Here is a 26,414-nt window from a genome sequence, read left to right on the forward strand (position 1 = left end):
CTAGTGGCTCAGTGGTTAAGAATCCGCCTGCCAATGCAGGGGACACAGGTTCGAGCCCTGGTCCAGGAAGATCCCACATGCCGTGGAGCAACTAAGCCCGTGCGCCACAACTACTGAGCCTGTGCTCTAGAGCTGGCGAGCCACAACTACTGAAGCCTGCAAGTCTAGAGCCTGTGCTCTGCAACAAGAGAAGCCACCGCAATGAGAAACCCTCGCACGTCAAAGAAGAGTAGCCCCCGCTCTCCGCAACAAGAGAAAAAAAAAAAAAAAAGCCTGCACACAGCAACGAAGACCCAATGCAGCCAAAAATAAAAAAATAAATAAAATAAATAAATTAAAAAGAAAAGGACAGAGTGAGGTATGGAACTTAAAATAGGGCAATTATTCTGTATAATGAAATCCCTTCCCCCAGTCTGGCTTCAAAATGGTGAGAGATGGTCTTATATACATATCCTTCAGTCAGGAGCCAGGAGGGTTTTTTTTTCTGGAGAAAATTAACAGTCCCAATAAGAAGATAAAAAGATAATGACATTGGCAGTCCTACAACCCTCAAAGCTACTGCACCTAACCACCATACAGTGAAGCCTACAAGTCAATAAGTCTCACTCATGATCACAGAGCTTTCCATCAGTTTAACACCTTACTCTTATTTTGGATAGACAGCTAGAGATTGCCAGGTAAGTGGGAGAAGTTTCTCATGTTAAAGAGAAAAACTGTACCAAATGAATGGAATAAACAAATTCAGAGGAAACAGAGATTAAAGATGAAGACAAAAAATTGTTAATATCTTAAAAATATATAAGAAAAGGATATTATGAAAAGACACAGAATAGGAGTGAGCTCTCAGATATTAAAAATGTGATAGCCAAAAGAAATTCAGTAAAAAGACTAACAGACAAAGTTGAGGAACTCTTCTAGAAAGAACAAAAAGATAAACAGAGAGATAATATAAGAGAAAAGAAAAAAATTAGAGAATCAATATAGTGATCCTGTAACAGATTAACATGAGTTCCAAAAAGAAAGAACAGAAAATAGTGTGTGTGGGGGGAAATTATTAAACATATAATAATAACTGAAATTTATCAGAACTGAGCTTTAAAAGAGTAAAAAAATCCCATGAATTGTTTGGTATGATGAATGAAGAAAAAATACTACCCAAGGCCTCATTTTGTGGAAACTTCAGACTATTAGGGGTAAAAATAGTATCTTAAAATGGCTTCTCAACAGCAATATTGGAAACTAGAGGAATGCTTTCAAAATTGAGAGTGAAAATTATTTTCAATCTAGAATTCTATACCTAGCCAAATGATCAACTATGCATCATGATAATGATGACGATGGTGGTTAAATAAAGTTATCTTTAGATGTGTGAACTAAAGAAAAAAAAGTATTTTACATGCTCCTTTTTTCAAAGATGTTATTAGAATTTGAGCTCCACCAAAACAAGAGAATAAGCCAAGAAAAATGAAAAAGTAATGTCTAGTTAACAGCGACTCTAACACAAGTAGGAAGCAAGGGGGAATCTCCAAGATGACAGTAAAGGAAAGTTCCAAAACAGCTGCTGGGCAGCAACTAGTCCATTTTACATCAGATTATGGAGGTCTCCATGAAGAAAATATGTAGGAAAGGTAGAACAAGTAACACTATTGGCAAGTTCAGCTGGCAATGCAGCTGGAAAACTGCACTGAGAGGAATTTTACAGAGCTGTTAGAGTATGTGAGAAGTTTTAGCTATTAGCTCAAAGAAAATTAAAGAAATGAAATATGAGGTAATTATTAATTTTAGGAAGAATAAAACATTTCACAAAAATTTAATTACTTGGCTCAACATAAATGTATGATCACAAAAATGAAACACTGAATATTGACTTAATAAAACATTTTGATGTAACTATACTGGGAGAGTGGTGGGAGGGGTAGGAGAAGAGTAACAAAGCTAAACTCATCTACCAAGATAGGATGTCAATAGATTATATAAACTCTAAATTCAAGAGATAATTGAGTATGATATTGCTTAGAAATTGAGACAAATACCAGCAAGAAAGAGGAAAAGGGTTAAACAGGTTAATTTCTGGAGAGCAGGGGGGATATGGGACTTTATTTTTTGTTAAGAGATCCTCTTTTCTAGCATTTTTGACTTTAAAAATATGTTTACATATTATTTTGATAAATTATACAATTATTCATTAATTTGATATATTATACCATTATGTAGCATTAGCCTAATCTGCTGGGGTATTCTGAGCTATAATGTAGGATTTACAGTTCCAACAATTTGTGTGCTCCCAACCCAAGGCAAGGGAGTTGGGCTCTCATATTCCTATGCCCTTAAGTCATTAGTTAAGAGCCGTCTGGGAGATGTATATTTCCAGGCACTTGACAGGCAAAGTGGGTTCCAGGAGCTTGAGGGTGGCCTTCCAAAACAAACAAAACAAAAAAGGAAGAAAAACTTCAGAATACCTACCAAATTAAAAAAAGAGTGGTGGTGGTGGGGGGGGATGAAAAATACAAGGGTTACTGCAAAAAGTAGTATTATATTTGGTAGTCAACAGGCTATTACCATATAAGATATAAAAGAACTGAATGAAATGCCCAAACTAAAAGCTATCCATCATCCTTGACTCATTCTCTCCCTCAACCTCTGCATCCAAGCAATCAAGTCCTATCCGTGATAAACCTCCTGAACTCTGTCTCCTTCCTGCAGCCCTCACATCTGGGCCCAGGCTATTAGTATATCCTGGATAATTTCTGTAACAGTGTTCCAAACCTCACCTTGGTATTGCTCCACACCTTCTGTAAGGGTGGATGACGTCTATCTTGTTTACCACACTATACCTAGTACCAATCATGATACTTGGCACAGGGGAGGCACTCAACAAAGATCCTTTTTTGCACAAATGAGTAGAGGTATTTTGGAGATAGGGAACTAATATAAAGTAAGAAGAGGTAAATAAATCACAAGGTAGTAAGTATGCCATAGCTAATTTGAGAGTCAGCAATTACAGGTTACTTTGACTCCTTATCCTTCCCACCACACTGTAATTAGGATCTCTAAAGGCTGTGGTTCATTCATTCATATACTTATTTGTTAATATTTCAAATGAAATGCTTATTCTTCATATATTAAAAATACTGCCTCCATATTTATGTGGAGGTTTGGAACAAGTGCAGTCTAGTAGATAATCCAATAATTAAAAGGAACTTGAATGCACTTGCCAGGTCACTGGGTAATACTGAATGTTATTGACCCATTTTAGAGCCTTTGTTTTAGTGCCACATGAAGAAAAAGATTTTAAAGTTAAGTTCAGTGTGTTACACATGAATTCTTAAGTCTAAAGTTTTTTATTTGCATTTTAAAAGTTATGTATAAGCAAAATTAGAGAATTCACTGTTTAGCATGTGTAGCAAGAATACTGAAAAAAACAAAACAAAACAAAAAAACAAACAAGCAAACAAAAAAACCCCAAAACCCCTCAAAGTCCGGTCATTGGGACTTCCTTGGTGGCACAGTGGTCAAGAATCCACCTGCCAATGCAGGGGACACGGGTTCAATCCCTGGTCTGGGAAGATCCTACATGCCGCGGGGCAACTAAGCCGGTGTGCCACAACTACTGAAGCCCGCATGCCCAGAGCCCATGCTCTGCAACAAAAGAAGCCACCGCAATGAGAAGCCTACACACCACAATGAAGAGTAGCACCCTGCTCGCCGCAACGAGAGAAAGCCCATGTGCAGCAACGAAGACCCAACACAGTCAAAAAAAAAAAAAAAAAAAAAAGTCTGGTCATCTCATTTCTTTTATCAAAACAAAAGGCACAAAGCCAAGTCAGCACAATTTCTTTTACTATGGATCTAGTTCTTTTATGTATGGTTGACAATTTATTTCTACCTTAAGCTATAATATTTTATGATGTTTACCACCAGCAATTCTGTTTTAACACTTTGTGAAGCTTAGGGGATTTATTTGCTTCAGTTCAGTTTACATGCAGCAAAATACTTTGTCCCCAAGTAAGATTTACTGTTTAGTAACATAAAAAGTTTGGATTAGATTCTGTTTGGCTTTGATAATAAGTACACCCTATATGTTACTATATTACATATTTATAATGATAACTTTTAAACCATTATGTGCTAATCCTCTATGTCAAATCAATACAAATGAAAACTACCACTATTAGAGAAAAAGTTGTGGATACCACCTCTTAGATTTATGTTTTTGTAGCTACATATTTCAGACTATGGACTATGTGCTATTAAGACTAAGGCTGTGATGAACATTCTTGTACAAATCTTATTTTGGACATATGTTTTCATTTATTTTGGGTAAATAACCAGGAAAAATTGCTGGGTCATAGAGAAGATGAATTTGTAAGACTAAGTGATTGTACCATTTTTCATTCCCATTCGCGAAGTATGAGAGCTCCAGTTGTTCTACATTCTTGCAAGATTTCATGTTATCACAGTCTTTTTGATTTTAGCTATTCTAGTGCATATTCTATTGGATATTCTAGTGAGTGGTGTCTTATGCTTTTAATTTGCATATCCCTAATGACTAAAGATGTTGAGCACTTTTTCATGTTTATTGGTCATTTATGTAGTATCTGTTCAAATCTTTTGCCAATTTCTAGTGGGTTTTTTTTTTGGTCCTTGCATTATTTATTTGTTGGTGTTCTTTACATATCTCGATATGATCTTTTGTCAGATAATGCATTGAGAAATATGGTCTCCCAAGCTGCAGTCTGGCTTTTCATTTTCATAATGGTATCTTTTGATAGGCAGAGATTTTAAATTTTGATTAAGTCGAATTTATCAAATTTTTAGTTTTACGGTTAATGATTTTTGTTTCTTGCCCAAGAAATCTTTACCTACTTCAAATTTGCAAAAATCTTCTATGTTTCTTTTAGAAGTTTTATGACTCTGGATTTCACATATAGGTTTATGATCAAGGCATAAGTATTTTGTGTATGGAGTTAGTTCATTTTCTCCCCATATGTTTATTCAGTAGTTCCAGTTTTATCCAGTTGTTCCAGCACCAACTGTTTTAAAAAAAGGCCTTTTCCTATTGAATTTTTTGTGGATCTATCTTTAGACTCCCTGTTTTTTCTCATTGGTCTATTTGTTACCAGCACCACACTAAGATTTAGAGTAAATCCTGAAATCAGTAAAGTCTTCCAACTTTGTTCTTCTTTTTCAAAATTGTTTTGGCTATTCTAAGTCCTTTGCATTTCCATGTAAATTTTAGAATCAGCTTGCCAATTTCCACAAAAATGCCTACTAGGATTTTTTGGGGTTTGCATTGATTCTATAGATCCATCTCGGGACAGATAATGGATCTGTCTTCTTCTCCATGAACATGGTATATCACTCCATTTATTTAGGTCTCTTGTAACTTCTCTCAGTAATGTTCTATAATGAAGAGGTTTTGCATTCTTTTTGCTAAATTTGTTCCTAAGTACTTTATGTTTTTTCATGCTATTGTAAATGAAACTGAATAAATTCATCTTAAAAATAACATCTAATTATTATTATTTTTTTTAATTTTTGGCCATGCTGTGCTGCTTGCAGGATCTTAGTTCCCTGACTAGGGATCAAACCCATGCCCTTGGCAGTGAAAGCACAGAGTCCTAACTACTGGACCACCAGGGAATTCCTGAAAATAACATCTAGTTAGTTTTAGATGTTTTCTTAGTGACTTTGAGAAAGTTTAATTATTACAAAAGCAGTAAATTATACTGTAAAAAATTAAAGAATAATGATAAATAAAAAAGATATAAAAACACCATATTTCCATCACCAAGAATACCACTATTAACATTTACATCTTTATCTATACACACAGACATTGATATATGCATTTTCAACTATATGGGATCATACTGTATAGGCTGTTTTATAATCTACTTTAAAAAAATGAATCTCTATTTTTCATGTTAATGGTAGTTCTATGTAAAATATAGTCCATATTCAAGTTTCCTCAACTATCCCAAAATATACTTTACAATTGTTTGTCCAAATGAGAATCCAATGCAAAAACACGAACTGCATCTCCTTGTTATATTCATGAGTCTCATTTAATCTAACACAATCAGAAATGGTGGTATCTATTATGATTGTTAGAACTTATAAGTACATGATTTTTAAGAAGTTAGCTGATATCTGGTATTAAAACTGATTTTAGGAGAACTAGTGATTTAAATACAGTAAAATCAATAATAATTTCTGAAAAATAACTAATGAATTATTTATATATAACACTTTCCAGATAACATATACATTATTCCTCCGTATTTTCTTGGGGAAAAACATATATTTGAGGGGAAAACCAATGAAAAAATTTTAATACCCTCACTTATTTTAAAGATGTCAGTGAAGTTATCAAGATTTTCAAATGAGTCAAAGAGAATGCGTATGTTAGAGTAAATGTTCCTAAACATCATGTGTCAGGGAGAGATCTTAGGTGGTTATACATTTTAACATATGGAACAATGAGCATAACTTTAAAAAGTTCTTTAAAAAAATAAAAAGAGGTAATAAGATAACATAACAACCCAGTGAACTAGGTAAAGTTCTATACAGGCTACTAAGAACCACAGAAAGGGGCAGAGAACTTCTATAGTCTAATCATTCATCGAGAGAGAAGCAAATAGTGGTTGACTGATCCTTGAAAAAGAAAGGCTTTAGTGACAGAAACTTTACTGACTGTCATAGCAACCAAGTCCACTGGCGGTGTTACTGTTGCCCCTTCTTGGAAGAGAGGTCGTTTGGTATTCTCCAATACATCAACAGAAACAATAAAGAGAACTGTTTGTTACCAATCCAGCCACTTCCTAGTCCTTTCTTTCATAGCACTCATTTCAAAAAATCTAATTCTGAATTATTCTTATTTTGTTTAGTGTTCTTTATCTTTCCTAGTATACTGCCTGTTTAATTAAGAGATTGTGGTAGAGATTCTTAGCCGGGCTTCAAGAAATCAATAAATCCCTTGAAACTATATAAAGAATGTTGTGTGTCTGTGCATTTTTCTAGTAATTGAATAGCTTTCAACAGATTCTCAACAGGATCCATAAAATTAAGAACCACTAGCTAGACTGATAGCTAGGTTGGCAGTTTTTCTAGCATATGCTATTTAATTGAGGTATAAACACTGCTAACTTTCATTTACAATATAATGAATAAAAGGCATTTATTAAACAATATATTTAGCTTTGAAATGTAGTCAGAGATATATTCTCTAAAAGTTTTTCAAATTGCAAATTGTGACCCACTAGTGTCTACCATTAAAAATAAAACAGAATAAATTACAATAGAACAGACTATCACAGAGTGTACTGCATAAAGATAATGTTTTATAAAAATCTTATTTCAGTTTTATATAAGTATGTGTTATAAGCTGGGTTGTGATGTAAAATATATTTCTTACCATGGATGATAGCCAACAAAGGTTGAAAAACACTGCTCTAGTTCCTGCTTATCTCTTTTGTGTTTTGCTTTAAACCTATTTGATATGCTATTTATATGGAAATTCAGAACCAAAAATGGTATGATAATAAAACAATAATGATGATATGATGAGCGATATTTACTGAGTATTCACTATGTGCCAGGAAATGTGTTAAATGTTTTATTTTATGGTCTCATTTAATCTGCACAACCTAATGAAGTGTTATTATTAATCTCCATCTTATAGATGAGAGTAATTAGATTTAGAGAAATAAAATAACTTGATTTGGGCCTACGTCTGTCTGACTCAATGCCTGGGCTCTTAATTACCACCCTCAACTTCAGGCAGCAGGTCTCCTAGATAATCCAAAAAGCTTGATGATCCACTTAAATATAGAAATGAATATTATAATTCTAGAAAGGTTCAGAGCCTTGATCCTGTGATGCTAACGCTGTTCTTTTACCTCACTTATTATTTTGGTTTTATTGATTCAAAATATTCTTTATAACTAGTTGTTTCTTCCTTGAGATATATTTTCTTTTTTAAATTAAAAGATAGTTTATATTCAGACAGAAGACATGATGTATTTTATCAAGCCCCAAACTTAACGATCCCTTTAAAGGACCAATTAGTACAAAAACATAAGCAGCAGAGTACCATGTAAATAAATCCTATTTACTTCATGGGTTTTTTTTGTGAGAATTCAATACTAAAAACACATTAAAAATATTACCAGTGCCCGTTACATAGTAAATGTTCAATAAATGTTTTGTTATTATTATTATCATACAAGAAGACAGGGAAATCTACACAGTGTTTTGTTTAAATTCTTCCCTATTTTGTAGTTTGTTGTTGGGAACATTCCAAAAATTTTGCTGCTTCATTTTTTATAGTGAGAGGAATCTCAAGTGTTTCTAAAGCTACATTTATACCATGAAAAGTCATTCAGATAGTTCAGTTCAAAATTCAACCGACCTTCATTTCAAGGTGCAAAAACAGAAATGCCTACCAGCCTAAGCAAATAACCTGAATGAGAGAAGTGGGATGGCTAAGGGTGGGTAGGTATAGGCTGTGTAAATGGGGTACTCTAGTAGTTGAAATCACCATTCAGCAGCAGGAGAGTTTATGCCATGCAGGAGTGTAGGATCTTTACCACCAGATTTTCAAGAGAAGTCAGAGATCTGGATGTGAAGGTAAAATTTCTTGATTTTTAAATGTTGACACAAATTTAAAAAACAAAACTCTTTGTAAAGGGGGCAGAATAACCTGAAAAGTTAACCTCTACTAAATACTAGAAAAATATAATGATTAAAAATATCTAGACAAGAGGCACTGGGTAGCCTTCAATGCCTGAGAGAGCCAGAGATTCAGGAAGATAAAAACAGTCCTGTAGGTACCTCCCAAACTACACAGGTATTCATAAGTAAAGATACAGTTCATAAAAATAAAACAATAGATTCAGTGCAGTATCTGTAACAGATTACATGAGTCCTACAGAGAGTTCTATTTTATTCAGTAAATCAACACAGGGAGAATGGAATGTTCTCATTAACACAGTTTCCAGCAACCTGAGTTTTAACACATTTACAGGCATAGAGAGCTAAGGTGGTCAACTCTGTTGTGAGGGAGGAGCTAAAGGTCTTTTACTTCTGACTTAAATGTAGTCTCTAGTTTCTTTTCTGGGAGGTAAACGCAATGACTTACAGGTAATAATTTCAATTACTTTTAATTTCCATTAAAAGTTAATGAGTTCATACATGAATCAGTTCACCAGGACCTAATGATTTCTGTGTTTGAACTTCTAAAGCTATGTGTTAGGTTCTAAAACCAAGACAGATGCTAAAGCTGTCTTAAGGCACATCATAAACAATGGGTATATATTTACTACATATTAAAATGATTTATTTTAGGGAATTTCCCGGCGGTCCAGTGTGTAGGATTCTGCACTTCCACTGCAGGGGGTACAGGTTCGATCCCTGATCCGGGAACTAAGATCCCACAAGCTGCATGGTGCGGCCAAAAAAAAAAAATTATTATTATTATTATTATTATTATTATTATTTTTTTTTTTCTTTTTGCGGTATGCGGGCCTCTCACTCTTGTGGCCTCTCCCGTTGCGGAGCACAGGCTCCGGATGCGCAGGCCCAGCGGCCATGGCTCACGGGCCCAGCCGCTCCGCGGCATATGGGATCCTCCCAGACCGGGGCACGAACCCGTATCCCCTGCATCGGCAGGCGGACTCTCAACCACTGCGCCACCAGGGAGGCCCAAAAAAAATTATTTTAATGGAGTGCAATCAACCAAAAATTGATGACTACAAACTAGCCACAGTAGTAACTTTAACAGCAACCCACAGGCCCAGAGACTCTAATTAGCATGTGACTGTCACACTGAATACAGCTATGGAAAATCTTTTCTGTGGTTGAATCAACCAGTGTAGTAATACTGGTATGATTAAGTTAAAAGAACTAACCTATTACTATAGTCATGAAATTAAAAAAAAAAACAGAAAAAAGGGATATAGATTGTATTTACCATAAAAACATGTTAAATTTCAGTAACCAGGCAGGGAGGATTGACTTGAAAGTTAATTGTGTCAGCTCATTCTAACCAAACATTGGCTGGTAGCATAAATTGGCTCTCAGAAGTTAAAAAATTATCTGGTCATCAAATGGCTGATAAGACAATCGAGGCTTTGTAAGGCTTGGTGGTCCTTTATGAGCCAAGACTTACCTGTATGGGCTGACAGTGGTATAGGAATCGGGCTCCTGACACATGAGCTTGTGGGTTGGACTGGAGGCCTACATATGCCCACAATATCTGGATCTCCAAGGAAACTGGTATGACACAGCAGGAAGTACAAGGCACAGCCTGCAGAAGGGAAAAGAAGCATTTGCTTCAATTGTTGATGGTTGCCTATAGTTATTTATCATGCATTAAGTAGCCACTGTTTCTTAAACATTACACAATAACAGAGAAGGCAAATGTGGCTTAGAGAAAGGACACAGAAGTTCGTAATAGGCCATATTACTGTCCATGAGCTTAAAAAATTAATATTCTAAAATAGAAATACTAATGTAGAGATTAATAAAACATGAGCCCACGTACAATGATTATAAGAAGTGCTCAGTGAGTGGTGCAGTCAGTACTGTGGAATGCCAGAAGAAGAAACAGCCATTTCTGGCTGAGGATGGTTTTGTGGAACTGGGATGAGTAATATGTGACTGGAAGAAATAGTGTTTAAAGGAAAAGTTACGTAGAGAGATGGCATATAAAGTGGTATGCAACTAGAACAGCACGTGATGCCATTGAGGGACAGTTGCTGATTAACTAGAATAGTTACTGAGTGTCTCCTATGTGCCAGACATGTGTGAGGCACTGGCCTTGAGCAGATCACTTGACTGAAGCAAAGGATTTGAACACAGGAACAGCGAAAAGATTAGGGAAGGATGTTTCAGGGTTAGATCATGAAGTCCAACCAAGCAGTGTGACCCCCAGGAGGATTAATTCCAAGATGCAGGAAGCACTGATGGAAGTGAGGACACAAATCAGGAGGTTACTATAACTTAGCAGATACAAACTATCCTCAAATATGCCTGTGCTTTTCTAACTTCATACTTTTTATAGTAAGGCTCAGACACAGGCAATAACATGTTTAAACTAGGACTAGGGGAAGACAGACTATGTTTATGTTCAATTTATTAAGGAACTGTCAAACTCTTTTACAAATTGGCTCCACCATTTTGCAGTCCTACCAACAATGTCTGAGGGTTCCAATTTCTCCACATTCCTGCCAACACTTGTTATTGTCCATTTTTAAAATTATAGCCATCCCAGTGGGTATGAAGTGGTATCTCCTTGGGGTTTTGCATTTCCTTAATGGCTAATGATGTTGAAAATCTTTTCATGTGTTTGTTCCAAATATTTAAAAACACTTTTCCTTTCATTTATTCTATCTACATTAGGAAAAATTTTCCATGTTATCAAATATTCTTCAAAAATGTGATTTAAAAATATAAATAGTAGGTTTAAGAATAATAAAGAGTAGTTCCACTATAATCTCAATCCTTGTCACTAACCATCCCTTTTCTGTACTCAGCCACGAATTACCCAAAACCACACTCCCTCAGTATGGCTGTATGAAGTTTAAGAGAACTCAGTTTGACTGCAGTTCCCCAAAGGCTGGATCAAGTACATGTAGCTACTTATCCCCCAAGTCTCATTAAAGGAAAGAAGTATACAAGGAATCAAGTCATAATAGTGCTGAGAAAGGGAAAGGGGGCACTTTAAAAATAATCTCTAAGGAGAAAGGCCTTTCAAAGTCTGAACCAAAATGTGAAAGTTGAAAAAAAAAAAAGAAGATTGATAAATCTCACAATATGAAAATCAATTTCTGCAAGGCATGAAAGCCATAAACAAAGTCAAAAGACAAATGACAAACTGGGAAAAGAATATTTACAAATCATACAACAGAAAAGAGCCAATTTCTCAAATACACAGATTTTCTACAAGTTATAAGACAAGTAATCAATAAAAATGGGCAAGAGATATAAATAGATCATAGTGAAGAAAACACGAATTGTTCAACTATATGTCAAGATACTCAACCTTACTCATAGTAAGAGAAAAATAAAACTACAATGGAATGCTATTTTTCACTTATCAGATGAGCAAAGATTAAAAGTTTGATAACCCAGTGTTGAGGAGAGTATGGGGTAACAAGCCATCTCATAGATGGATAGTGGGACTGTAAATTGGTACAACCTGATGGGAAATAAATTGGAAATATTTATTAAAAATTTAAATGCATATACCTTTTGATCTAGCAATTCTACTTCTAGGATTTATCATATAGGTTTATTTTCACAAGTATGAAATGGTGCTTGAACCAGGTTATAAAATGCCACACTCACAGTGGTTAAGAATCCACCTGCTAATGCAGGGGACATGGGTTTGAGCCCTGGTCTGGGCAGATCCCACATGCTGTGGGCAACTAAGCCCATGCACCACAACTACTGAGCCCACACACCACAACTACTGAAGCCCACATGCCTAGAGCCTGTGCTCTGCAACAAGAGAAGCCACCACAATGAGAAGCCCGTGCACCACGATGAAGAGGAGCCCCTGCTCGCTGCAACTAGAGAAAGCCCGTGCACAGCAGCGAAGACCCAACACAGCCAATAAAATAAAATAAAATAAAATAAAATAAAAGGACTTCCCCGGTGGTGCAGTGGTTAAGAATCCGCCTGCCAATGCAGGGGACATGGGTTTGAGCCCTGGTCCAGGAAGGTCCCACATGCCATGGAGCAACTAAGCCTGTGCACCACAACTACTGAGCGTGTGCTTTAGAGCCCACGTGCCACAACTACTGAAGCCCACGTGCCTAGAGCCCATGCTCCACAACAAGAGAAGCCACTGCAATGAAAAGTCCGCGCACTGCAATGAAGACCCAATGCAGCCAAAAATAAATGAATAAATAAATTTATTAAAAATAATAATAAAATAAAAGGCACACTGTAACAGCAAAAGGCTGAAAACAACCTGAATGTTCACCAATAAAACTGGCTAAATAAATTATTTATGGTTCATCCATATAATGGAATAGTATGCAACTATACCATGCAAAGAATGAGGAAGCTTATTATATACTGATATGGAATAAACGCTGAAGGTCAAGTGAAAAAAGCAAAGTGCAGAGCTGTGTTTATGATATTATAAAATTTGGATTAAAAAAAAGAATATGAGTATTTACTTGTGTGAGCATGCAATATCTCTAGAAGGAAAGAAACTAGTAACTTCTTTTGCCTCTGTGGAAGGGAAGAGTTGTCTGAGAGAGAGTTTTATTTTGTACTTTTGGAATTTTGAGCCAAGTGTATGTATTATTTATACAGAAAAATAAACAATTAAAAAGTTTAAGTGAAAGGAAATAAAATTAAAGGTACAGTTGATTAAAGCCAGGAGGTAGGGGGTAGGCAAAAGAGGAAGAAGAAAGATTTCTTTATTTTACTTAGACACACACAGATTTCCCTATTTTACTTAGACTGGAATCAAGAGGTACACCTGCTGAGCACTGATGTAGTGGCCACCAGAAAAAGTAAAAACAGAAACAGCTAAATGAGATTCCTTCAGGGGCAGTGGGTACTGAGGTTTTTACTTTTCATTAACACTATTCTACATGGTTTGAATTTTTACCGTTAATGTATTTTTACTAAATGTAAATGTAAAAATGTTTTAGAACACAAGGAACACAATTTCAACCTCAGAGAAAGAATCTGTGCTGACCAAATATTCAAGAATGTAAGAGAATATTTGAAATATATATGAAATATATTTAGTTTATTTTTCTCCTGTTATGAGTAAGGTTGATTTTGAACCAGAGGCCAATCTCTAGACTTCCTACCTTCAAATTTTTCTCTAAGTGAGGAAAGTTATGTATAAAACTAACCTGAAATAATGACTTCAAATGGGCATGATTTCTTATATTCTTTCTTTTATGACAACCACATTCTCTTTCTTCTATGACAACCAAATCAACTATGGAAACAGGGCTGGTTTTAATCTTAATAAACAAAAGAGGAAAGTGAGCTCTGGTCAGAATGTGTATTTCTCTCCTTACTGAAACACTGCAGTTCCTGCTGAGGATCCTGGTCCACTCTCCCTTCTGGGCTGGGTCAGCATTACCAAAGATGGCAACGTGTTCGGGTCTGGGACTTCCATGAAGAGTCTGATAAATCTCCTGCTGCAAGTGGCTGCAGTCCACCCTTTTCAGCCTGAAATGAAACACCACGGAGGTTGGAGTCCAATGCTAACATAATAATGTAATTCATCCAAATATTAGAAATGATATCTTAAAATAAACTGAAGGAAATAATCCTTAGCAAATATAAAGGACTGTCAAAAAAAACTCTTAGGAATATTAATATTATTTAAATATTACTCCTAACTAGCATTCTCTGAACTCTGATTTCAAAATATAAAAGTTGCGACATCAACATATTCCCTACAGGCAGAGACAAATTTGTTGGAAATGATGTGGAAGCAGAGAATTACCTGAGCTTGCATCCAGATATTGCATTCACTCCAAATTGTACTTCGTGTCTCTTAATAGAGCAAGTTCCATCACCCTTGCTCTGTAAGAGGGTCATCTGAGGTGGAAGGCGATGGTCAAGGAGATCATAAAAGAAAAAAAAGTAGGCAGATTGGAAAATTTATGCTTCTTATTATTTCCTTAACGCTTTTTGTACTTTACTAATATATTATTCAAGTCACAATTCTTTTTCCTCTGGCAATGAAAACATAGAGAAACAATTATTGTTCTTCCAAAAATGGATGACCACACACCAGCATATAAATATTTCATTAAAACAAACAAAATTCAGTCAGGATCCTCACCTTTGGCCAGGCTAATGTAAGTTCTAAAGCCTTTGGGAGCATCAACATTTGAGATCCTAATGTATTAATGATTTAGTAATGGAAGTCCTCAATACCTAAAAAATGGGGGAACCTCAGAATTGGAAAATCCAAAAGATCAGTAGTTAAAGCTTTTCTCATTAGGCTGCAATAGGCCACCCAGAGACCCAAAAAAGGATACTGAGTGTCTTCTATCACCGGTTAGAGCCAGGAGTGGCTTCTCAGCAATATAGCCAGGATTCCCACTTCTAAAACCAGTAAGAGAAGCAGCTGTGCTCCGTTGAAAAGCCTGCAGAGTGAAGGAAAAGTCAATATGGAGAAAAGCATGCTCTCCCACCTTCCAGTGTGGTTTCATACCCTTCCTTAAGGCAATGCTGTAGGTTAGCTGCACTGAACAATCTGGCTTCCTTCCACAGTGCAGATTTTTGCAGAAATTGATACTTCAGCATCTTTTACTGTTTTTTATTCACTAAAATAAATCCTGAGGATCTGAACATTGATGTTCACTACATGCTACTTCTACCAAGGATTACAACTAAAGATCTATCAACGATCTATCAATCCTGTTTTTCAAAATTACTATTAATTTCGGGCTATGTTCAGTGTGGCTAAAACCAGAGGAGTTTAAATGTAATTTAGAAATATATTTTAATTAACTATAGATGTTCCACAGATGAACTCTGAGAGACATGGGATTTGGTTGATCACTTGAGGGTAGAGTTGAGGAGAAACTGGACTCTGCTGGGTTCAAAAAGAAAGAAAGTAGAAGAAAGCCAAAGGGTGGTGATCAAGACTGGAAACTTAGATTAAGTGGGAAATGAGTAAAACGCTGAATGCCCAGAAACATGAAAAAAGCTAGTTAAAGAATTTTTGTGGGATATTAGTTGAGTTTATGATTCAAAATGGCTATTTAAAAAAAGAGTTTGGATTTGTGAGTGAAGTCCTGCTTTGCTGGGGGAACATGCTAATGAGTAAACACTGTTGAATCCTTATCACTTGAAGTTAAATTATGGAATATTAAACGTTGAGGTTTCAGTTGACAGATTGAACTAGTCCTTCATATTCTTATTCTATCTTGCATGTGTTACAGAAGCAGGGGAGCTTCTAACCCGATATTTTTTTCTTCTTGATCCCCTGTAGTAGAAGGGCCCTAACCCTGAAATGAATGATGAAGTGTTGCTGGAATGAAGTGCCTGGCTCAACAGTCAGGTTGGTTTGCACAAAACTGATGGAGACTTTCTGGATTCCAAAAGTCCCATTGGTTTCTATCTCATAGATGACCTGAAATACAAAAGTAGAATCAATTAATAAAAATTATTTTGTGGGCCAATTATGTTTAGGACATAAGATTTCCTGTCTTTAAGGGTTTTACTGTAACTGAATGAGGGAACAGAATGGTGACTGTAGTTAACAATATTGCATTATATATTTGCAAGTGGCTAAGAGAGCAGATCTTAAAAGTTTTCATCACAAGGAAAAAATCTGTTAACTGTGTGTGGTAATGAATGTTAACTAAACTTATTGTGATGATCATTTCACAGTATATATGTGCATCAAATCATTATGTTGTACACCTAAAACTAATACAATGTTATATGTCAATTATATCTCAATTTAAAAAAGTAACTGGATGAGAGAGACTAAAAAAGTAATCTTAAAAATGCCAAATACAGGGCTTCCCTGATGGCTCAGTGGTTGGGAGTCCGCCTGCCAATGCAGGGGACATGGGTTCGTGCCCGGGTCCGGGAAGATCCCACATGCCGCGGAGCGGCTGGGCCTGTGGGCCATGGCCGCTGGGCCTGCGCGTCCAGAGCCTGTGCTCCTCAATGGGAGAGGCCACAACAGTGAGAGGCCAGCATACCACACACACACACACACACACAAATGCCAAATACAAATACCATGAAAAGATAAAATTTGACTTCATATTATATCTACACATGAAAAAAAGAGACTGGATGGAGCTCTTTGAAAGAGTTCATGGGAGAGGTGAGTTTACAGTAAGAACTGAAGGGAAGAAAAATAAGTTTTGATCTTGTGCAGAGGAGGTGAGTAGAAGCACAGGCAGAGGTGAGCAAGGAATGGAAACCTGGTTTGCCTGGCTCTCACAATGTCCGAGGATGAGTAAAGATGGCAGCTGGAGACGGAAGTCATGAAAAAATGAAGGTAACCTGAGATTTCTAAGCATAGTTTTTAAAATGATGTTTTCCAATAATTCTTACTTTTGTTGGTTGATTAGAAGAGAGAGAATAAAGGAAAAGAAGTTGACTAGTCTATTTCAGAGGTTCAGATGATACTGACTTTGTCAATAAAAGAAACTGTGGTCAGTAAAAACCATAACAGACTGCACATGGGCAAAGAAAGAGGAACCAGAAATAATCTTAATGTTCTGGATGTGAAATGCCGGAGGACGGCAGCAATGGAAACAACTGAAACACGTCGGGAGGAAGGTGATGGGCTCAGTCATTAATGTGTTAAGTTTCAGGTAATGCTCAAAAATTCACGTGGGGTTGGTTTGGTACTTAATGGAAGATGAAGCACCTCTGCTAATGCTGATCAACATACATCAGTCCAGAATCTGAGGTCAGCATCCCTACCTGGGAAACAACATTCTGACAAGTGTTTCCAGCCAACAGAGGAGAGTCAGCCTGTGAGACAGGTGTTACAGGCACCTGGAACTAGCAAGGGAAAGAGGCAAATCAATTAAAATTGAAAGCAGCACTTTTTCTTCTAGTTACATGTTATGCTGAAATGAGTATTTTTCCTTTTTGACTATCACCTTCCTCTCTCCTTCCATTGCCAGTCTACAGCTTAAGTTCAAAAGTCATTCTAATTCAGCACTTCTCAAAACATATTTTTTGGAACGTTACTTCTATTAGATATAAAATAAAGGTTCCATGGTCAAATAAGTTTTAGGAATACTATATCTGGCACTTCCCCCTTAGAGATTAAGAAGACCCTCTAGCATATTAAAGACTTCAAGTAGCCCATCCTAAATATAATGTTTAACTTTATTTAACCGGAAGTTTCTCAGACTTACCTAATACCTTATGATTCTTATTTCACATGATGCTTATTAATTATATAGAACAAAAAGAAAAACACTCTTTTAGACTCATACTTGAACAGTCTGATGCATCACGCACATATTCTCTTTCACCATTACAATCTAGAGTGAGACTGCCTCAGATGTAAAGGGACCAAATATTCTCTTTCGTTTTTCCTGATAAAAAGCATCATACCTTCGTATTCTGCAGATCACTCAAACCTCTTGGAACCTAGTATAAGAGAACAGCAAGGACATGAGTGTGCATATATCTTAACATAAAATCTGCAGGAGCTTGTGGTTTCTCATTTGGGGGAAAAAAAAATCAACATTTTTTTTCTACCTGACTCTTCCTTACACTAAAATGCCAGAAGCAGGGCTCAGCGGAGGTTGGATGGACTGTGATGCCCACTTACTCTGAGTAGAGCTCTAACAAACAGCAAAAGCAAGACGTTTTGGTGAAATAGTGAGATGTCACCCCATCCTACCTCCCCTAGCAAATTCCACTAGCCAGAAAGGTGAGAACCTCTTATCCTATCTATCCCTACTTCTTTCATCTTTCTTCAGATGACAGGGCTTTTAGGCCCTCTGCCTTCTACATAGCTCTTGGGCATCCTGACTTCCAGTTCAGTGCTTGTGGGAAGCATGATAACTTTTTAAGTCCACAGTGGTGACAGTGGGGAGAGAACGGACACCCACCTTCAAGACGGTGAAGTTATGATAAGAGGCAGCGTTGAGGGTGGGATCCAAGGTACAGCTATCTGCCAGATTCTTGAAGAAACGAGCACAGGTTGTACTTTTACTCTCCAGGAAACCTTAGAATTAAGGGAGTGGTACATGAGAAAGCCTATTTTAAACTGAACAAAAAGGCTGGCGCTTGTACTCCAGGCTCACCTGCAGGATTGCTCTCAGCACAGAGTCCCCCAGCTCCAACTCCTGCAGGCTGCCTCAGCAAGCCTATTACAGACCACTTGGGGAAGTAAGTCAGAATGGGGTCCCCAGCCTAAACAAAGTATAGCAGAAATTTATTCACAGTGAGATTGGACTGAACTCCACCAGAAAAGAATAAGCAGAAACAAAAGTTAACTCAATAGGTTGTTAACATGGACAATACTACCCTCCAAAAGAGCTGACAGTGGCTTACCTAGTTGCAGGTGGGTATCTCAAAGATACCTGGTCAATTGTCAGTATGCGGGCAAAAACCAAACCAAACGATCCCTCCCCCTTCCGTAGGCTCACCCTGTAAAAAGGTGGTGGTGACTGGGTTTGGAATGTTGAAGTGAATGATTCACCTCCAAACTCTGTAGCCAGGGCCTGGAAGCTGGTTGCATTGACCTTTTGGAGCTTCTGGAAATAGGTTAATTTTGCTAAAATATTTTTAAAAAGAAAAGGGGTTTAGATAAAATAAAATCATTTTTAAGTATCTGGCATACCAAGAAACTAATCTTTAAAAATATTTTTATTGAGGCTTAAAATATACACAGTAAAGTATGCAAATGCACTAATCTTAAGCATAAACTCAAAGAATTTTAAAACATTTATATACTTTTATTACTACCACTCAGAACATTTTCCCAGGTTCCCAATCAATACGCCATCTTCAGAGATAATAACAATTTTGATTTCTATCACCTAATAATTTATTTGTAATTTGTTAACTGAATTATTGTTTTAGTATTAAGATCTGAGATAAGAATATGACCAATGAATGCCAGTCAGTTCCATGTCTCTGATGCCAGGAATGTGTATGATTAGCAATTTGTGATGAAAATAGGAGTCTCAGTAATGCACACATTTGTCCCATACCAGAGGAGTCTCTAGTACAACAAAATGGTACCGTTTCCATAGGAAGATGGCAGAGTTGGAGACAATATTTGACTTGTCCTCTCCAAGTCTTCCAATCTCCTGTAAACTTCAACTAACCAGTCCTCATAATAAGGTTTCCATCTCTCAAGTATATGGATTTGTCGTATTTTATTCCTTTCACCTTATAATTTCTACATTGAAGATTTTTCAAATACACCCAATGGGTATTTTCTCTAACAATTCTGTAATTTATATTATAGCAATGTATAAATCTATCCAAGCTCCTGCAGCCATCTCCTTATGGCACTTCAGAACCAGGAGAGAGATGTAGGTAAAGGCCTCTGACATTCTCCCCTGCCCAGAGGGTGGCCTGTAATGATCACTCTGCTTTACCACCCAAGTTTTCTGCTAACTTGAAAAAGGGATGTAGCAGAAATTTGGCCCATACTAGTTTCTTTCTTTCTTCATAATTATGGTCATTTGGACAGATTCAAAAGGAAATCAAGACATGTATCACCAAAAGCTAATGAAGATGCCACATAACATAAGCTTGACCTTTATTATCCTCTGTGATCACAAAGTCCTAATCATTTGACTTTTCAGTTTTCTAACGGAACACGAAATGAAGATAACTCAATTCTGGGGCCTTTCAGGCTACTCACTTTCTATCTGTCTCCTAGATCTTTATTACTCAAAGTGTGGTGCACAGACTAGCAGCCCCAGCATTACCTGGGATGTTGTCAGAAATTCAGAATCTTAAGCCGTGCACCAGACCTACTGAATCAGAATGTGCATGTTAACAAGACCTCCAGGTGATGTGGGTGCATATTAGGATTGAAAAGCCTTGCTCTGGAACAGGTGACGCTAGTGCTGCTGGTCTGCAGACCACCTTCTTCCATCTCTGATCCGAAATGTTCACATTTTAAAGCTTCCAGGAGCTGTTTAATATTTCCTTCAGAACTCATCCCTGAAAACCACATGGAAGAAATACTTACCTCATTAAAAAATGTAGTTATTTCTATCTTTATAAATGAAAGAAAAATTAAGCTAAGAAAGAAGGCACGTTGACGGGCTTCCCTGGTGGCGCAGTGGTTGAGAGTCCGCCTGCCGATGCAGGGGACACGGGTTCGTGCCCCGGTCTGGGAAGATCCCACATGCCGCAGAGCGGCTGGGCCCGTGAGCCATGGCCGCTGGGCCTGCGTGTCCGGAGCCTGTGCTCCGCAACGGGAGAGGCCACAACAGTGAGAGAGGACTGCGTACCGCAGGAAAAAAAAAAAAAGGTATGTTGAGATGGAAAATATCCATCTGAATATTTTTTCATGGCTTAAAAGAGTAAGAGAACATTTTGTCTCTCACTGTAGTGCAGGGATATTGGTGGTAGTGATGGTAAGCAGGAATAATGCAGATAAGAAGCACAGGCTAAGGAAAAATAGAATTTCTACCTAAAATTTCTACCATCATATATGGTATATTATACCCAACAGGGCTTAAAGGTATTTAGACTTAGACTGATACAATTTCAGATGTGGAAGGAAGCCCAGAGATCATCTGGTCCAATTCCATTAGGAAATTTGGATCCTAAGAGGTAAATGAGTTGCAAAAGGCCACAGAGCCATCTGGCAGAGCCAGGAGTAGATCACAGATCTCCCGATTCCTGGTCTAGGATTTTTCCCACTCCATCATGTTGTACAGCCTCTAACAATGTCTGTAACTGATGATTATTATCAGCAAATATTAAGCACTATGGGCAAAGATATGGTCCATCCTTTCTACGTGCCGACAATTTACCTGGGGAGACACAACATTCATATAAAATGATAACAATTTAAAGTATCATATAAGTTCTAAAGGAGTGACTCAGGTGTTGCTGGGGAAAGAAAGTTCAGAAACACTGGTCTGGAAACAGTATGGCGTGGGAAGCAGGAGGGGATTAAAAGCAGGCAGCACCAGTTGGACGCTACTGCGATATCCCTCGAGCATTTTCATGAGGCTAGAATTAGAAGGCAATGGGAGATTTGGAAAGGATGGGGCAGCTGCAGCCTTACTTTAAAATGCAGCATTTGCCTTGCTCCCTTTACCTTCTCACAACCTGAATGGCTGCAAGCCTCCTGATAACTGCTTCCACATTCAAGTCCCCTCAAACCCGAACTTGGTTGCTTTGTGAAACAAATATAGTTTTGCAATTTATTGTCTAACAGATGAAACCAGGATGAGCTGACTTCCAGAGTGTAAGGGACATTTAAGTCTATTTTATCTGAGAACATTATCTTGCTTCTTAGACAATAAGTTAAAAAAAGATATATTAGATGTACATCTTTAAAAATGTTATACTCATCACCAACAAATTTTTAAGTCTATTTAATTATTTATTTAGGCTGCATTGGGTATTTGCTGCCTGCTTCGCTGCTGGGCTTTTCTCGAGTTGCGGCGAGCGGGGGCCACTCTTCCCTGTGGTGCACAGGCCTCTCACTGCGGTGGCCTATCCTGCTGTGGAGCACGGGCCCTAGGTGCATGGGCTTCAGCAGTTGTGGCATGCAGGCTCAGTAGTTGTGGCACACAGGCTTAGTTGCTCCACAGCATGTGGGATCTTCCCAGACCAGGGCTCGAACCTGTGTCCCCTGCATTGGCAGGCGGATTCTTAACCACCGCGCCACCCCAGAAGCCATCGAATTCTATTTAAAAACCTTAATAAAAACTACCTTTCATTTTTATTGCACTCTACAGTTATAGAGCACTTTCACATTCAGAATTAGTGATATTATTTCTCATTCTGCAGTTGAAGAAATGAGCCTGGAAATTTGTTCAAGTCTGTGCAGCTGGTAAGTAAATGAAGGGCTGAGACCCAAGTCAAATGCTCTTTCCCCTATATTGTTGCCTCATAAAATAAAAACAAGGTTGATGTAGACTCATTTGTCAAAGACATTCATTCACGTATTATTTGGTGCCTCTTATGTCAGGCACTGGGGATTCAGTGAGCCCCTTCATGGAGATTGTAGCAAGTGGGAGATATAGTCTATCTGTAACCCTCTGAGCTAAGAGGGCTGACTGAAATTAAAGTTCTGTATGGGCTTTCTGATCCACAGCCAAGAGGGCAAAAGAGATTGCCAATGTTCACTAATAAGAGAAAACAGAAGGGGCACGGGGACAGGTGGAAGGAGAGGGAGCATGATAGAGATCCATAGGGGGAAAAAAGTTTAAAAAACAAAGAAAAGGAAAAAAACGTCGGAGACTAAGCTAACCCTCAGTAAATGTTAGGCAATAGGAATAGCCAACATATTTCTACTCACAGTTGTTCACATGGACACAAAACTGCTTAATTCCATTTGAATCCATGAAAACTCTTGAAGGAAACGGGGAATTACTTCGGAAGATAAGAGAGTTGTCTACACACACCCAACTTAAAGACCTGAGGAAACAGGAGGGAGAATAGATACATTTAGAATGAGGATTAGGTCCAAAGAAGGGTGCCCCACCGGTATCAGTCAGATGCCAAAGAGAGGACTCCTTGGGCAGCCACAGGACAATACGAAGATTCTATTCTATTGGCCAGCCCTGCTCTAGAGCACCAGAAGAGGAACGGCTCTCCTGGGAAAAACCAAGGTAGTTCCATCCCCAGGAGTGGAAGTGGGGGTGGGAGGCACGAAGGCTAACCCTACTTCCAAATGTTACTTATTCTACAGCCCCAATCCCCTTTAGGATTCAACCTGAGCATCGCAGCTCACCTCACGCTGCCTGGAAGACAGAAGGAGAAAACTGTCCTGGGATGGAGAAGATAGCAGTCCCTGTCGCAGCAGCAATTCATATCGCAGGCACCGGGAGTCAAGTCACAGACACAAATCGGTAAGACTATAAAAGTACAACATAAAGCAGAGCAAATGGGGTGCGGATCCCCAAACTCTTCCAAGTGTTAATTCCCCTTCTTCCAACAGCCCCACTCCTTACTTTATGGGAATTCACTTTATTCACAGAATTTGGATCTAAGTCAGCAGTTTCCAACCCCGCATCCTCTCCCCTCACCTGGGAAGAGATCCACGGTCCTATTCCCAGGCGCCGAGGGAGTCACGACAGTAGGACTCACTGTAGAGACGCCAGGCACCTCCGAGGAGGATTGAAGGGTCTCGCCCTGCGTCCTTGGCCCCAGGTCCGATTGGGTGGACACTGCCCCAGACGGGGACGGAGACGGCTGAGGCCGGACCTCCTCGGGGACCATCAGGAAGAACACCTGCAGCAGCGCGAGCTGCGAGGTAAACATGCGGTAATACAGACGTCCCCACCAAAGGGCTTGAGGTGGGTTTCGGTGGTCTCTAGACGCGTCTCTAGAGAGTGGGTGGGAGGAGTCGCATGGCGTCTGACGTCATCCGTATGCATCTGATCATTGGCTCATGGCAATGGCCGAGCGCTCTTCAGCCAATAGAAGGCGGCGTTGTTACAGATCCCTCAGCATCTTTCAGTCTGAGCCCTCCTCCTTAGGCCAGGCCCGGCACTCTCTCCGTCGCTCGGCAACCGCCAAACTGGCAAAGGAGCCCTTGTCTCTTCTCTCCGCTGAGTGGCAGTAGGAGTCCAGCCCAATGCCCAGTGTGCACAGACTTCGCGGCCCAGAGGGCAGAGCCCTTCCTTGATAGAGGGAAGCCTCAGAGGCTGCAACTAGAATTGCGTATCTTTTTCACTCCGGATTCTAACGGTGAGAATCCTTTTCTTTCTCTCTCTCTCTCTCTTTTTTTTAAAGTATGAGCCCATTTTTAGAGAGCTCGTTTTATTTATTTAAAAATTTATTATTTATTTATTTGGCTGCATTGGCCCTAGGCTGCGTGGGGGCTTTCTCTAGTTGCAGCAAGCCGGGGAGCGGGGGCTACTCTTCCTTGCCATGCGTGGGTTTCTCATTGCGGTGGCTTCTCTTGTTGCGGAGCATGGGCTCTAGGCACGCGGGCTTCAGTACTTGTGGCACACAGGCTCAGTAGTTGTGGCTCGCGGGCTCTAGATTGCAGGCCCAGTAGTTGTGGCGACAGAGCTTAGTTACTCCGCAGCATGTAGGATCTTCCTGGACCTGGACTCGAACCCGTGTCCCCTACATTGGCAGGAGGATTTTTTTTTTTTTTTTTTTTTTTTTTGGCTGCGTTTGGTCTTCGTTGCTGCGCATGGGCTTTCTCTAGTTACGCCGAGCGGGGGCTACTCTTCGTTGCAGTGCGCAGGCTTCTCATTGCGGTGGCTTTTTTCTTGTGGTGGAGCACGGGCTCCAGGAGCGCAGGCCTCAGTAGCTTTGGCTCTCAGGCTCAGTAGTTGTGGCTTGCGGGCTCTAGAGCGCAGTCTCAGTAGTTGTGGCGCACGGGCTTAGTTGCTCCGCAGGATGTGGGATCTTCCCAGATCAGGGCTCGAACCCACGTCCCCTGCACTGGCAGGCGGATTCTTAACCACTGTGCCACCAGGGAGGTCTGAGAATCCTTTTCTAAAGGATAATCTTAGGGAGGAAATCACACTGGCAGTCACACTGAGAACTTATTTAAATTTAAAAAATAGCCAAGGGACAGAGAAGAAAACTTATTTTTTGCTATTATTATAAATCGCCACTTCTTTTTTTTTCTTCTGGGCTGCCCCGCGGGGCTTGAGGGATCTTAGTTCCCCGATTCCCTGACCAGGGATCAAACCCAGACCCCTGCCATTGAGCATGCCAAGTCCTAACCACTGGACTGCCAAGGAATTCCTTAAATTGCCACTTTTTGTAGCCCTCTTTAGAAAGTTTTGTTTTTTTCCCAGGAGTCGTGTGCCTCTTCTGATTCCCTAGAACAGCACTGTCCAATAGAACTTTCTGAAGCATGGGAAATGTTCTGTATGTACACTGTTCAGTATTGCAGCTACAGGCTATATGTGGCTACTGCGCACTTGACGTGCAGCTAATGTGACTGAGGAGCTGACTTTTAAAATTTTAATTAATTCAAAGTTAACCACGCATGACTCGTATTTAGTGTATTGGATAGTACAACTCTAGGGTATCAAAATCTTGTTCCTGCTAGACTCACTGTTTTTGTCAATCTGCACAGTCCTGATATCTGGATTATTTCAATTGCTTGGTTGGGGATATAAATTAAGATCTGTTAAGAGTTACCTAACGTCTAATACCCTTACCAAAACCTAGCTAATACCTTCTTTTCCAAGTGAATCGCTTAGGCAGATAAATTTTAGGGTACCTGACCTTGCTCACATTCTCTGACAAGATGTTGATATTCTGTTGTTTTGAAGTCAGTGGCTAAATGTATCTCTGTGTTATAAACGTTCTCAAAATCTTTTTATGTGATTGTGTGATGGAGTGCTATAAGAGCTATCTATATTTGTGTTTGGGCATAAAAGATTTATCTACCTTTTTAGTAATTTCTGTAGGAAAAGGCCATGTTCATATTATTCAAATTATATGCATTTACCAGAATATAAGCTCCACAAAACAGAGGGTTTTGTCTGTTTTGTTCACTGTTTGTATCCCCTGCCTAGAACAGTGCCTAGGACTGTTAGATATGCATTAAATATTTTTAAAAAGATTGTTTTGTTGAACTCTTTAGATTTAGCTGCTATGAATATTTAGTGTTTATATGATTTCAGGATTGCATTTATTTATATAAAATTTCTATTGTACAAGCAATTGGAGACCATTTTAGATTTCCAAGTTTGCATTTTACTCTTTAATTCTCAATCAGTGGTAAATCAATGATAAGTTATTAATGAATT

The 26,414-nt window shown here is 38.6% G+C and overlaps 2 protein-coding genes across 2 annotated transcripts in view; one reads left to right on the top strand and one right to left on the bottom strand.

Moving 5' to 3' along the window:
* The window catches only part of TCTN3 (tectonic family member 3), a 28,164-nt gene extending 4,116 nt beyond the window's left edge, over positions 1-24,048 (bottom strand). The window contains exons 1-13 of the mRNA XM_082639287.1: positions 23,718-24,048; positions 23,423-23,546; positions 22,988-23,106; positions 19,134-19,261; positions 18,789-18,897; positions 18,594-18,709; positions 18,091-18,126; positions 17,446-17,526; positions 16,004-16,129; positions 15,030-15,137; positions 14,489-14,583; positions 14,055-14,208; positions 10,172-10,309 (exon numbers count right to left, since the gene is read on the bottom strand). Coding sequence (XP_082495413.1) covers positions 10,172-10,309; positions 14,055-14,208; positions 14,489-14,583; positions 15,030-15,137; positions 16,004-16,129; positions 17,446-17,526; positions 18,091-18,126; positions 18,594-18,709; positions 18,789-18,897; positions 19,134-19,261; positions 22,988-23,106; positions 23,423-23,546; positions 23,718-23,952 — 1,569 coding nt within the window. The 5' untranslated portion in view covers positions 23,953-24,048. The remainder of the gene's footprint in view (positions 1-10,171; positions 10,310-14,054; positions 14,209-14,488; positions 14,584-15,029; positions 15,138-16,003; positions 16,130-17,445; positions 17,527-18,090; positions 18,127-18,593; positions 18,710-18,788; positions 18,898-19,133; positions 19,262-22,987; positions 23,107-23,422; positions 23,547-23,717) is intronic.
* A 287-nt stretch (positions 24,049-24,335) lies between these two features.
* ENTPD1 (ectonucleoside triphosphate diphosphohydrolase 1) overlaps positions 24,336-26,414 on the top strand; it is a 123,159-nt gene continuing 121,080 nt past the window's right edge. The window contains exon 1 of the mRNA XM_082633543.1: positions 24,336-24,381. The gene's annotated coding sequence lies outside the window, so the exon portion shown is untranslated. The remainder of the gene's footprint in view (positions 24,382-26,414) is intronic.

Source organism: Mesoplodon mirus, assembly GCF_964341445.2.
Source record: "Mesoplodon mirus genome assembly, chromosome: 2".
Classification (NCBI taxonomy): domain Eukaryota; kingdom Metazoa; phylum Chordata; class Mammalia; order Artiodactyla; family Ziphiidae; genus Mesoplodon; species Mesoplodon mirus.